Consider the following 15,760-nt stretch of genomic DNA (forward strand, 5'->3'; position numbering starts at 1 on the left):
TATATTATTAAGAGAATAAGAAAAATTTTGTGGCCAGTGTATTTATATGATAATATGGGTTTTTATGGTTAAATTTGATATCGTTGGAAAAGTCTTGATCTGGAGTTGTGCCTTTTTAATGTTTCATATCATTCTCATCAATAGTCAATTTATGATGATAAGTATTTAGGCTTTATTCGAAAATGCTCTATCTCTATTAGATACATAATTAAGAAATGACATTGTATCTTGTGAACAATTAACAATTTTAAAGATATAAGCTCATCCCGATGTTACACTCATCAAGAGCTTTTATTTCAGTACCCACATCAATTTTTCATATATTTATATATATTATATATATGTATATATGAAAAATATATAAAAAATATATAAAAAATGCATGTGGGTATTCAAATGAAAGCTCTTGATGAGTGTAACATCGGGATGAGCTTATATCTTTAAAAACGTCAATAGTTAAAAAAGTACAGTGCAATTTAACAAAAGTCATTGTTTAATAAAGCAAAATTTTATTTACTGATGAAACTATTTTTTTTTTAATTCCATTATTTACCGAAATAAAAATTATTCAAGATTCACAATAATCAAATTAAAAAAAAAATAAAGTTGGTGTAATAAATATTTTCCAAGGTATTTTTGTGTTAATAATTTAAATTTATTTGAAACAGTAAAATAATCAGAACATAAATAAAACAGTCTACATTGGAAAGTATCCAATAAAATAAATTGAAAATGAAAGATTTATCTTGAATAAAAGAAGCAATCAGTTTATTGTCAGACTAGCGTAAAATAATAATCTATTTACTTGATAATCTATTTACCACTGAAACTAGCGTAACCCAAACAATTTTCTACTATTTAAATTAACTATTTTGTACTCAATATGTTTACTATCAACAGCAATGATGATGATGATGATCATGAAGATTATTATTATGACTTTTGATACGCATTTAGTTCAAACTAATTTTATTATTACACTTAAATGCATTACTGTTTCATTCGCCCATAACTCGGCAATCAAAATCAAGGCTGAAACACACTAAACAGTTTATTTCTATTTTTAAATAATTCGATTTATTTACTCCTTTGACATTTATTGCTAAATCATGGAAATAATCCAGTTTTTATTTATTAATACCTTCTTTATTGTCGATTTTAGGCACAAAAATGATTTACTGTCGAACACCGAATTATTTTTTTTTTACAGAAATAAGAAGTAGTGAAATCATAAAATATTGCGTCTAAATAAGACATTGAAATTAAATGATTACAGTATCATGGCAAGAACAATATATTTTATGTATTTTAAATATCCTGGAGATTTATGATTAAAATTTTTTAGATTTATTAACAACTTTGGGATAAAATTACAGTAATATCTTTAGGATATTAAGCGATCAATTTTTTTTCAAAAGACCAGACCTTTAGCTTCAACTTTTATCTAAAATGTTTTTTTCTAGTCTCAGTAATTTCGGAAATTAAAATTAGTTAAAGTTTAATATGATCAGTTAATTATTAACATTGAAGCTCAATTTCAAATTTTTGAACCTACTTAAAAATCTCATAATTTTTTTTATAATCAAAATCAAGTAGCCGGTCAAATTTTTTTTAAAAAAAGAAATTTTTGGCTACAACTTTTGTATGAAACTTTTTTTTCTCGCTCCAATGATTACCAAGATATTAATTATAAAAATAAAAAGCATGTTAATATCCATTTATACATGAAATAAATAAAACTATTAGGATTGAAAACAAAAACATTCAAGTTAAAATAAAAAATTAAATTATGACCAATAAAAAAGCACTAAATAACAAATATCTGGGCTTAATTATAAATTTATAGATAATAGAGCCCTGTCTTGAGAATAAAATTGCCTCGGAGAAAGAAAGTAAATGAATAAAAGCGACAAGTGCGGCTAACTTTTAGTGAAGAACCCTTTTATAATTGATTTCACGAGCCTCAAGTCAGCAGGAGCCTGTCCTGTTGATATTCTCTTCATCTAACATTCGCTATAATGAAATTATTCATTTATACTTATAGTATTATTTTTAAATAGCCATCATCAAAATCTGCCGAGAGAACACCGATGATGAAACCTATTATATTCACATAAATTATAATATTTTTATATTTTTTAAATTAAACATCAGGAAAAAGCATTTGATGCTAAATTATCTCAAGAATTGACATAAAATATATTTATTTTATCACTTAAAATTCAATTCCGATTATTAATTACACGCGTTTTTACATATGTATAATACAGAAAACAGAAAACACAAGACATGAGACTATTAATTGTTGAAATTAATTTTAATTATGCAAATAATTTATTTCGCATAAATAATGTAACTATGTTCTCAATGCAGACAAATATCATTTTAAGTAACACCCCAGGGAGAATTGTCATAATTAATTGAGCTTATAAATTACTGTCATCGCAAAACTTGTTCTCATCCATATATTAATTTCCTCATATTAAATTAATTTATTAATTATCGAGAATTATTATCAAAAATTAACTTGTTATTTGCAATTTATAGTGAGATATTTTTAAAATTATTGAACACTTTGCAAGACTCACTAATTTAGTTACGCGGTCTACGGTTCGATTCCCAACGAAGTTACATGTAATTTTTTTTTATCTATTTTTATTTTTATTTTTAATTATAAGCAGAGTTCATTTTATTATAAATAAAATATTAGAATATTGATTTTATGACTCTAAATAGTAGTTTTTACCATTTTATGACTCTAAATGGTAGTTTTTAAACTACCAAAGCGAATAAATTGAATAATAATAATAATAATTAAGTCTTCGCTATTTGTCAGTAATTGTAAATAAAGAAATTTTATAATAATGAAAATTATCAGAAACTTGGATCATAAAAAATAACTCAGTGTTAAATTTTTTAAATGTTGCAACGTTTCGTTGTATTTCACAACTTCATCAGGCAAAATTTAAGGTTAACACTGTTGTATCTCAAAATAAACTCCGAAAAATTTTTCCAGTCTGTTACTGTCTGTCTTGAATGTTATTATTGTAATTATATTACTTATTATTGTCGACTAATTTGTTTAAATGGAATGGAGATTGACTAAGTTTCTTAATATTATGGTTACCACTTGTTTGACTTTATCTATATATTGTAAAACGATGAAATTAAGACATAGCTATGTCTTAATGATCGGTAATTAAAAACAACAAAAACAAGTCAATTAAACTTTTGGGTTTATTTCGTAATAATGAGTGGAAAAAACATAAAAAATTACATCATTTTCAGTAGAACAAAGATTTTTATTTCTACTTAATAGAATTTTAGAATTTACGTTTTTTTAATATAAAATATAAATGATTATATTATTATATTTACTATGCATTGAATCACACTGTAAAAATATGTGATGGCCCTGAGAGGGCCAAGACTATTTATTTATCTATTAATTTTGCTAATCGAAACTTGGAATATGCCTAATTAAACGCATGATGCACAAGTAGGTGAAATTTGAAATCAATTAACCGTTTATAAGGTAATTCAAATCACAGATGATATTTTTAAATATCAAAAATATATTGAAAATAGATAAAACTATAAAAAATACAATTGAAATAGATGAATTTACGCCGATTTTATATATATTTTAATTATGATTGAAATACCTAGAAAACATTACATAGTTTAAGATAAATTTTTATATTTATTCATACATGTAATTATTTTTAATGTATTTCAATTATAGTTAAAACATATACGAAAATTTTTCAAAAAATAACTATTAAAAGTATACTTTTTATACACATTTTACGTATCATTCATTAATTTTTCAATAAGATTTATTCGTAATATAAATTATTCTTTTTGGGAGTCTTGCGAAATGACCTTGAAACAAGAATAACAAAATGATAAAGATTAGAACATATTTTTATTTTATAAATTTTCAACATACATTCTTGGTTAATAATGATTAAAAATTTTTAAATTAAATTTAAAACTTGAGAATAAGTAAGAAGTAACTATACAAATTAAAGGTATGGGTAACCAAACAATGAGTAACAAATATCAATGAACATTAAAATAAATTAATCGCAAAACACAGTAACACGACCGCTAGCATGATATGGTTCTTTTTTGTAAATCAAACATAGCTTTGAATCCTCATCTTCAAGAATATTACATGAGTTGGCATCAACATCTGAATCGCGTGGACAATTGGTTTCTTTAAATTTCGCTACAATTATATATTCGACCATCGAACTTGATTCCCAATGGTACAAAGCGTTAATGACGTTCAAAATGGTAAATTTATGGGTAACATTGTTTGAAATTTCGTATTCCCGTATACCATCTTTGGCTGCATTTATAACATCAAGAGACTTTTTGTTTAATAAATTCCATTTTTCTTCATTATCATCACTGCCAAAAACTTCCGATACTTGTAGAATACAGTATAATGCCACTAGCATTAAAGTTATCAACTTGTACTTAAACATTTTTAAATTACGTACGTTTTTTAAAGAAGACGGTTGAAACGAGAATGATATAGTTATTCCCTCACAATTCTACTAAAATAACGCGTACACGTCAGCCACTTCTTAACGACCATCATAAAGAAGCAATAATTAAAAAAATAATCATAATAACAAAAAAAAGATAATACTCAATGATCATCCACACAAGTGTTGACTATAAAAGAACGGAATTAACTGTAACATATGCGTCAAATATTTAGTTATTGTAATATATTTGTCGTTACAAGTGTTGTAATGATATTTAATTAAAATAGTTCGTATAATGTTGAGCTGATGAATAGATTACAGCTTATTTCAATAATTTAACGTTTTAAATTTACTTTAACAATACTAATTTTTAGACTTTCGTTTAGACGCATGATTGCGGGGACAAAAATTCTAAATCCGGTATTTTAATTATTGAATAGAGATTTCGGTAAATCTCCACGTTTTTTTATTAGCGAAACGTTGTTTAATAAAATTTACTGAAACTTAGATTTGATTAGATTTAAAAATCAATCAGTCGAGGCGTTTCAGAGATATTTATGAAATAAAAGTAAAGAAAAAAATTCTGTACGTTTTTTTGAGGTAACTTTTAAATTTTAAAATTATAAAAATGTTCTGAAACAATTCTTAGAACTTTTGAATGTTTGAACTCGAAAATAGCAGGAAGTTTTAATAATGGCCTGCAGGATCAAACATGTTTCAAATTTTTTTATCTATATTATTGAGAAAATAGGCGAAATTTTGTGGCCAGTGTATTTATATGATAAAATTGCTTTTTATGGTTAAATTTGATATCGTTGGAAAAGTCTTGACCTGGAGTTGTGCCTTTTCATATCATTCCCTTTATCCCATGGTTTCATATCATTCTCGCCAATAGTCAATTTATAATGATATTTTAAAGTTTCAAATGTATTATTTGAAGACCAATACCTAATTAAACGTTAAACAAATATTAAATAATAAAAATAATAAATAATAAATTTAAGTCTAATACATTAAAGAATGAGAGTTAGATTATGATGATTAAAATTAAGGATAAAATAAGTGCAATCCACAGAATTATTGAGAATTATTAAGAATTATTATAAATTATGAAGACTTGTTATATTGTTTGTATCTTGTTTATATGCAAATTTGTTAATCCATTTGTAACAGGGTAAAATTACCCTTAATCGATGTCACCGGATATCGATAATTATTCGACATAGCACTGGCGCGTCTCGATCTTCGGGCCTAAAGGGAGAATAGGAGGGGGTGAGTTTGGGTTAAAATAGGTGAGCCGTGCAGTGGAAAAGGGAGAAGTAGTGTGACCGCCAGACTGAGTGCCACGGGAATCAAAAAGGACCGTTCCCGAGAGTAGTGACGAGACGAAGGAAGCCAACTACAACTAGGACTTCATCCTCAACGAGTGAGTTAGATCATCGTTTTGTTCGTCAAGGTATCAATTATTACTCTATGGGAAAGAAGTGGACCGCGGTTTACCGAATGCCCAGTTACTTCTCCTATTTAATTATTATGGATCGTTTAATCGACGATTATTAATAGATTAATTGTGGAACATTTGCTAGTTTTGGATTTAATGATTTTCATGGGGGTTTATACCCGAGGATCACTCAATCGACCTTGCGGGAAAATTTTAATAACTAAAAATTTTCAATCAATTAATTAACATCTGGAAATTCGTTAAATTTATTTTTATAATAATTAACTTAGTAAAATTGATTAACTTTGTAAAATCGACAAATTTTTATTCGTGGAATTTCGGTCAAGCGTCAATTTTTGTGTCGCAGTAAATTCCAATACCAAAGGTCAAGCAAAACAGCTAGCGAATATTCTAGCAATTAAAATTTGAATATTTCGACTTGTGCCGAAATTTTTATAATTGATAAAACGATCAGAAAATTATTGATAATATTTTATATTAAGAATTAATTATTAAGAATTCTATATTGAGAATTAATTATTGAGGAAAAATATAGATTGGAAAATTATTGAATATTTTATATTAGGAAAATTATTAATTGAGAATATTATAGAGTGGAAAATTATTAAGAATATTATATTAGGAGTTATTTATTGAGAATATTATATTATAAAATTATTCCGTCAAGTGTGAATTTAATAATTTTGGGATTAAGTCCGTGAATTAATTAAATTAATATTACTCTAATTTGATAATTATCGGCGTGGACATTAAGTCCAAGAGTTCAGTTAATTGAGTCAAAAATTGTCACAGTAAAAACTTAGTCAGAATTAATTAATTAAACTTGTGTTAATAATTTTGAACGTGATTGAGAATTTTATATTGTGATTTATTTAATTATCAAAAGTTAATTCAAGGTATTAAGACCTTTTGTTTTAAATAGTTATTGTATATTGTTAAGACCATGATTATAAGTTACTGAGGAATTTTAATCCATCTAATATTTTAATGGAATTAAAAACAACAATTGGAATTTGAGAATTGGTTGTAAATTGAATATTGTTTGTCGTTTTATTAATTTACTAATGATTGAATAATTGATTTAAAATATTTAATTAGAATTAGTTACAGTCAATTTTATTTGTTAAAATTTATAAAGTAAAAATCAATTATAGTCAGTTAGTAGTGTGAGTGTGAGACAAGTGTGGGTTATGTGTGAGTTGCAGAGTGATTAGGTCTATGTTTCGTCGCTGGGCTGTTGTTCTGTAGTAAAGTGTGTATAAGCTGCAGGAATATCTAGGTCTATGTTTCGTCGCTGGGCTGTTACTCCTGTGAGCCGAGTTAACGAGCCCGGTATATGATTCGTCTCTGTGCGGGTGATTGTAGGTTTAGAAATCGGGTAGACGCCGGGAGGGGCACGTGTTAGAAATCGACGGGTAGACGCCGGAAGGAGCTCGTCGAGATTAAGATATTGTTAAGTGTGGTTAGTGTGTGCGTGAGTGAATTTTGTTAACTAGTTTTAAGTCAAACCTTGTTAAGTTTTTTTTTTTATTGTTAATAAATGTTGATCAACCTTGTTAATTAATTATTTATTATTCAACAGCGCCTTCCTCCACTCTCTCTACCCTAAGATTAAGTTTTCTCAGCTCTGGACCGGTTCCAGGAACCGTGATTAAAAATCCTGGTGGCGCCCTAATAATTATATTGGTTATTAGTTTTGTTCATTCATTTATAAAATTGATTAGGGGCCAACCTGAGCAGGTAAAACTGTTACACATTACTTTGTATTATTATGTACTCTATACTATGTACTCATAGAAAAGATTTTGATATTAATTTCTTCATGTAGAAATTGTTTAACTATGTTTTATAAATTGCCATTTGGCTTGTTGCCTTGGCATCAAATTTAAATAAAAACTAAATCTAAATCTAATTTCTATCCATATAGATTCGTCCTTTTGGTCACCATGAGGAAAAGGAAATAGAAGTAAATAATTTTTTGATACCTTGAATCGTGGATTACTATTTTGAACAAAGATTTATATATTTTGACGAAATTTTAGATACAATAAAAACCGACATTAAAACCTTATCTATTTATGAAAAGAGAAACAATTTACCAAGTGTATGAATACTGTAATAAAAATTTTGAATATTTAAATTGATTCAGCAATTTTTGACTCCTCGGAATTCGAAGTGGATAATTCAATAAAAAATCAACTATTGCGGACCGAAATTATTCCAAAAAGCCTCATCTACGTTGTAAAAGTTGAATGGATTTGAATTTCCATTATTTTGTGGGAAAAAATTCGACACTGGTATTGGCTTTGCGAACATGTCTTGCATCTGCATTGGATTTAGAAACAGGTTTGACGTTGCCATTAGTAAAGATGCTGAATTACCTTGGCAATTCAAACTACCAAAATTGTATTGCTCAGGATTGTTGTCCACGCCCTGAAAATGACAAGTGGAATGGAGCCCATTTTTGAGAATCTTGCAGGTAGCAGAGTAATTTCCCCTAGAGCAATCGCTTTCTTCAAATTTCGCATCAACAAAGAACTCCTTGGTATCAAGGTTGATTTCTACTGAAGAAATTTTCGTTACTATCATTTGCTGGGATCCGGGGTAAAACTGAGAGATGTATTGATTTAATGCCTTCTGAGCAAGATGAATCGCTTCTTTAGAGTCAGTATCTAATCGTTGCCATTTTGTGGTTGGTCCAGCGAAAATGCTGTTAATCTGGAGAATAGCGACCAAAAAAACTAGCTTTGACGTCAAATTTTTTAAAAACATTTTTTCACTTATTAGAAATATGTGTTGTAATTTAGTTAAGAAATTACTTGTAACTTGACAATCTTCACGTATGTAGCTGGTTATAAATACTTTGTAATTTTTGAAAAGCAGGGATAGAAGTAAAAAAAGAAACGGATGTGGTAGTGGTAATAATAGTATCAATAACATTAATTATTATTTTTAATATTGGTAAAGCGTATAGGCTACAAAACAAAGTCGTTAATAATTTATCTATCTTTAACACAATTGTAATTAATTGAGTTATAAAAATTTTTCTGGAACATTCTAGCGTAATTTTAGAATGATTCAAGTTTTTTCCATTGTTTAAAAAAAATTCAACTTAAATTTCATTTATAAAGTAGGGAGCGTAACGATTGGAACCAATAAATCATGAAGAGGTCTACATGACAAAGTCCAAAATTATTTAAAAATGCAAAACGGCTTTGTTTTGTCGAACTACATATCGTAAAAATGTATCAACAACGCCAATTACAATTTTCTTTCAAGCATTCACACAAAAGAAATAAAGAATCTGGTAATAACTTTAATTCGATAATTTACTAATGGAATTTATATCGAAGTTATTATGACGTCGACTAGAGTAATTACAAATTATCCGTAAAAATAATTTTTGGAATAACCTGAGAAAAAAATTTTTTTTTTAAATTAAATAAACATTTCACAAAACTAAAATCAAAATTTGAGCTAGTGACAATTGATGGTGTGGCATTTGAAATTGCGCGAAGGTACTTCAAGAAGTTCAAAATTACAGTGAATTTAAAATCGGGGGCAATAAAATCATAAATAAACTAAATTGCTATCAGAAATAAAAGATACATTAAAAAATTTTTCGATAATAGATAAAGAATAAATATTACTGCAATGCATGAAAATTAGAGCTGTGTAAAATGCTACTCATTAGGAATAAAACTATTCTCTTCTCTCTGCTAATATTTACATTTAGAAAATGAATTATTTGACTTAGCAACAAAAAGTAAATGTTTTGTTGATTAAAAGCAAACGAGCCCTTATTATATATGTCCATTATACTTAGATAATGTATTTCAGAAAGATTTAATATCCCAGGAGGGTCCAATGACCTACACAGAACTTGTACCAGAGACGGAGACCGGACCTCCATGGAGTTGGGCATTTAACGACGTTTTTGCGTCCATACGAGCAGGCTGCCTCCATCTAAATATCAACGACCCCAAGTACAAGATCCACCAGCAGCTCAGTCGCCCTTTCTTCTCCGTCTCTTCCTTTTCTTCCAGCTTTTTTTGCTTCCTTTTCTTTTTTGTTTTACTTCACTTTCTTCGAGTAGTTTTCGTCTTTGACCTTTTTTTCCTCAACCACTTGAATCATTCTCACGCACACGTTCAATACGCACGTGCCTAACCCGAGATACTTACAACTTACAACCAGTTATTTTAAGTGATTTAATATATGTATTTTGTATTTTACTTTATTTAAATAATAATAATAATAATAATCATAATCATAATAAATTCTCGGATTTATTGTTGGTGTTAGTTTAGGGTATGAGCTACCGTTCAGTGATCCGACTTGAATATTCAATTTTTATAACACTTCTGTAAAAATATTGTTGTAATTTTTTTCTAAATTTTGCAAAGACTCCAAGCTTAAAAATTTCTGATTATTAATAGTAAGAAAATTTTCCCATTGAAAAACAATTTAATTTTTTCTATTAATAGTATTAATTGATGTTAACCGTTTATAAGAATATTGATCGTTTTTACTAATAATAAAGTGATAAAATTTATTTTTAATTTTTTTAATATAAATAATAAAATTTTTTTTTTGTTTTTAATTTTATGTCCATCTTATTTTTTAATGTTAGTTTACTGTCAAAAAAATGAGTCATATCCTTAACAAGCTTTGATTAGACCTCAGCACTACATTTCAAGAATTTTTTATCTATTTCAAATGACCGATACTAAATCGTGACAATGCCACGGAAATATTACTGACCAGTGGTTAGATTTTAATGATATAAATCGTATAAATTAGTGTCAAGTAGAGTTCCGCCGTTTAAAGACTTTACGATAATTATTATTTTTACGACCCTGTGATTTAACGGTTTCTCACCGGAGAAAAAATTAGTATGGTCAGGAATTTAACATACACTATAAAAAATTGGGAGAAAATCTGGGGCGACTATGGATTTTATTTCGAAATATACGAGTACGGAGTTTTTTCGACTCAAATAAATTTTTTTTTAGAATAAACAAATTTAATATTAAATAAAATTAATTAATTTGTTAAAAAATATTGATGCAATTTTTTTTAAAAACTAAAATTCATTTTTTATACCAAACTAAAGAAAAAGGTTCTATTAATTTTTTCAATTTCTAAATACGCATTTTAAAATTATGAAATGAATAAAAACCATTTTTTTATTTAATAAAAAAAAATGAAGAATTAGCTCTGGGGAAATTTTTTATTAATAATATGAATGAAATTTTTCTCGGAGTTAATTTTACTCCGGAGAGATTAAATTAACTAAAAAATCATTCACTCGTTAAGTTTCTCAACAATTTAATTAAATTTTTCAGTAAAAAAAAAAAATGGATTACAATTTAAAAATTCGTTAAAATACTAAGTGTAAAAGATTTTGGTCTTTGATCTACCTTACATTACATTGATGCAATATCATTACGAACATACCCTCAACAAAGTTAATATGAAACCATGTGCGCTCGATATATATGTTACATTACAAAATGAATAATAACAAGTGTTGAAAAAAAAAGTACAGCTACACTGAGCAAATACACGCGGCCCGGTTGTAATATTTTGCCAATACATGATACGAATGCGTATGCGTAACATATATTATAAATTTAAATATAAAATACTGGTAGTGTGTATTAGCAATAGCAATAACACACCTATATATAGATATAATATATCTATCTGGCGCCAGAATAATTATTCCGTCATGCTAAGCGCGGTAATTGTAAGCACACATTTTTACAAATTTCTGATTGTCAGCACATAAAAAAATTTTGTTCCTGGATTTTTATCATCACAAATTGAGTATAGAGGATTTTATTACAAATCAGTAAGCAAGACTCGTCTCATTTCAGCGCATAACAGCTGACGTGTAGAGGAATCTCACTTAGCTCCCAAAAATGATGACATCATACCTTTTTTCTTGGGGCAGTGTTTTTTATTACAAACACGCGATGTAGATGACTAGACGGGAGGATCTTGTTCAGGCTGTCTCCAAGAGTAATGCAATGATTTACGAGTGTACTTGCGTGGGAGATGCAAAGAGTGCTGCTAATTGTTGATCAGCTTCACGGTTTTTTTCCAAACCGTTTTATTCTCACAGACGTCATTAGCGCCGTTATTTATCGTAAGAATTTGCCGTAACATTAATTTTATAAAATTATTGACATTAAATGTCCAAATTTGTTATAAAAATGGGATATGAGTTTTTTCTTAACGCCATATTGAAAATAAGTTGCTATTGTCGGAAGCGATATTACCGATTAAAGTAATAGTGTGTAAGTAATATTAAAGTAATAGAGTAAAGCGCAGTGTTTTATTGGCCTAAGTATTTGAGGTTTAATTTTATTTTATATTTCAATTCTTGACTTTTATTGTCCGCTATTAAATATAGTAATAAATAATAAAGTGGTCAGATAGACCATGGGCCCAATCCTCCGAAAATTAAATTACTCTGGAGTCGTAGCAAATTTATTTGACAAAGAAAATAAAATAAAGAAATAGAAAATATAGTTAAGAAATTTATCGTCAGAGCTTCAATCAGTTAAAGTGGTCTTAAGATTGCCGACAACTTTTCATCTTTCTGTGTAATTGAACATAAGAGATTTACTCCACACACTTATTTATATAAATATAACCGCGATTTTTATCTAACTCTGTTTCCACGCTGAGGAACGCGGCGCCTCCTTGACTGCCGTGGTCTCCTCACTTTTCTTATAACATAACAATAAAAAAAAAATAATAACAATAATAATAATAATAATAATAATAATATTGAAAGTCTGACGAGTCGTGTAATATTATTCACGAAGCCAGCAAGTCTCCAGCGGGCCTATTATCTCCCTTTCACGATCATCGGAATTGACCAGGCGAGAAACGGCTGCTTTTCAACGACAACTTTAACTACCTATTTTATATTAACTAAATCAGACTTACGTTACATCACAATGAACTTTATTCGTCATATCAATACCGCGCATAAATAATTAATTATTCATTTTATTTTTATTATGATTCCCGAATTTTGTAACATTGTAAAAAAATCTTTTCATTTATTACTAAACATATTCTTACATATTAAAATGTAATTCCAAATATTTAAATTTTCGAGTTTATTAATCAAAGGAGTACTTTTAATTATAGCCGTCTAATCCTATTTTGATAAACGATAAAATCCAATCACTTTATTTTGATACGTTTCAAAAAGAAAATTTTTATGAAATATATATAAAATTTTTAGAAAATTAAATGAATTTATATTTACTATTAAATCTTGTAAAAAAAAAAAAAATCGTAACAAATTTAATACGAATAAAAAAATTTTAATAATTATAAAAGAAATGAACTGAAATTTACATTGTTCAATTTTTTAATAAATTGAATAAATTAACCGTAAAAATGTTTTCATGAAAAATAAATAAAATTTTTAATCTGGTAATTAAAGATATGATTCAATAAGAAGTTAGTATTCAATACCTATAATAAAAAAATGAAATAAATAATTTATTGATGATGAAACGAGCGTACGTTTATCGAATTTATTAAATAATAAATAAATAATTGGCGCGTCAATGAAAAGTTTAAATAAAACAAATGTCTGTCTGCATAGAAATTGCAGGATAACTTTTATTTTTAATCTATTTTCATTGATGACTCCTGCTACAGCCGATTATATGATAATGTAAGCGCTTTATTTCATTTCGATTTGTCGTTGTTAAGTTTGTAGCAAGAAGTATTATTTGATAACTTTATATTTATATTAATAAATACTTGTGATTTGTTCATGTCAGATTTAAAAATAGTAAGTCAGTAAGGTATGAATTATTTATCGAGGATTTGTAGTAAATAAGATTTTAATGTGATCAGATATTTATGAGAATTTACAGAAATAAATTTATTAGCTTTTGGCACTACTCCAGAGATTTAATTTATAACAAGGGGAGGTGATAGATGAAGTTTCGAAGAAAATATTAACAGTAATATCTAGACTGAAATCCTGGGAAAAATCAAGTTCCATATATCTGATTTTCTTTTTGCAATTATCGTAAGAGTAATAATAATAAAGAATGCCATTCGGGCACGTCTGACATGGATAGGTATATTATGTAAACGAAAGTGGAAAAAAAAGGATTCGTGATGGATATATGGAAGCTATTTGGATATCGAAGTTGACAATTCATTTCATGAAAAATTTTTTTGAATTTTCTAGTGAGGAAATAAATTTAAAAAATCTTCAAAAAGGGTCAAATAATTTCTTGAATAAAAAATAATTGGGTGGACTTTTTTTACTTCAAAAAAATTATTTTCATAAAATAATTTACATGATTCAAATTTTTTTGAAAATCAAAGAATTCATGTAAACATACATAAATATACGTAACACCGTACAAATATGTTAGAGTTTTTTCGTTTACATTCAAAAGTGATTTCTATAAGAAGCTCTTCTGAAAGTTGAAATTCAATCAAAAAATATAAATATTAAAATAAAAATTGTTCAAATTAAAAAATATAAAAAATACATAAGCAAGTAAACTAATTTCCCATATATTACTTGCATTTAAAAGTTGCGCAGAACCTTGAACTGTAACTATTTTGAGACTGGCAGTAGAGTGAACGGCAACGAGTCTGGTTTAAATTTTTTTATTCGTCGCATTTTTCTCACTCAGTACAGATAAAGCTCTGAATTTTTCACGATTGTATATATAACCCACCTAGGTGTCTAAAGTCTTTGATGTGAACCAAAAGTGACAATGTTTATAAATACCAACACATTAATACATTAATACACGTATGATGAACACACATCGTAGGTATTTTACATGAGTGTAGTACAGAGAGAGAGAGAGAGAGAGTAGTTGACTCTTGACCGTGAAAAAATGACAATGTTGGCAGCAAGGTCACGGGGTGTTTATACTGAGCAGTGTTTAAAAAAAGGTTAAAAATGATTTAATGTGTCAAGTCTTAAAGGTGGGTATGTATAAATGTATATATTTAAATTTATTCACGTTTAAATGAATTAAACGCTCGGGCTCGGAGCTTAAGCTCTACTACGAAACAGTGATATAAAATGACCTCCGGCTCGGTACCGGCTCGAAAATAGACTTTATGTATTACTTTATGGCGCTTATTTGTGGGTGTTATTATTGTAAGCTGCACGGTTTCTGCTACTGTTTAGTTAAAATTGGTTAAAAAATTTTCTCATCAAAAGAAGCCCGAAAAATTGAAGATACATTTTGAAACTAACGATTTTGAACAAATTATAATATCAAATTAAGTTAGATTAACAAAACTTTTGTTGATGGTCGTTTCATTCGTTTGAATTGCTTCTTCAAGGTAGTGCCAATGATTTTAGTAAAAAAAAAATAGATAGTTAGATATTTATAAGACTCAAGAATTGAAGCGTACGTCTAAGAATGGAACGTGGATGTAATGAAAATCGTGACTAGTGAAGGACATCAGTACGAACATAAAATTACAGGAACAGACAACGAAACAGCAAAACAGAGCATTACAATCCACGACACAGCACCAGTAATGTTAAGGTGTTATGTTAGACCCCAGCCAGTGGATGTTTGTACCCGCAAATTAGCATAATTACGATTTCGCCGATAGGACACACCATGTGAAAACAAACTCGTGTAACTACAGTTTGTCCTGAGACCTCACCGCTATAGTTGTGTATTATCGAAATTCAATTCACCTTTTTGCCTGATTATACACCAAACGCTATCGGGTGGTATAAACTATGCTGTCAATATAAAATCAAATA

The 15,760-nt window shown here is 27.9% G+C and overlaps 2 protein-coding genes across 3 annotated transcripts in view; both read right to left on the minus strand.

Moving 5' to 3' along the window:
• LOC141523922 (A disintegrin and metalloproteinase with thrombospondin motifs 15) overlaps positions 1 to 15,760 on the minus strand; it is a 97,628-nt gene that overhangs the window by 56,135 nt on the left and 25,733 nt on the right. The window lies entirely within an intron of this gene.
• LOC141523931 (uncharacterized) lies at positions 7,896 to 9,798 on the minus strand. Its single transcript, XM_074237513.1, has one exon. The coding sequence runs from the start codon at positions 8,902 to 8,904 to the stop codon at positions 8,164 to 8,166; it is 741 nt and encodes a 246-aa protein (XP_074093614.1). The 5' UTR covers positions 8,905 to 9,798; the 3' UTR covers positions 7,896 to 8,163.

This window comes from Cotesia typhae, unplaced genomic scaffold (assembly GCF_013202065.1).
Source record: "Cotesia typhae breed Kobodo isofemale line unplaced genomic scaffold, CoteBio_Ctyphae contig_22, whole genome shotgun sequence".
Classification (NCBI taxonomy): domain Eukaryota; kingdom Metazoa; phylum Arthropoda; class Insecta; order Hymenoptera; family Braconidae; genus Cotesia; species Cotesia typhae.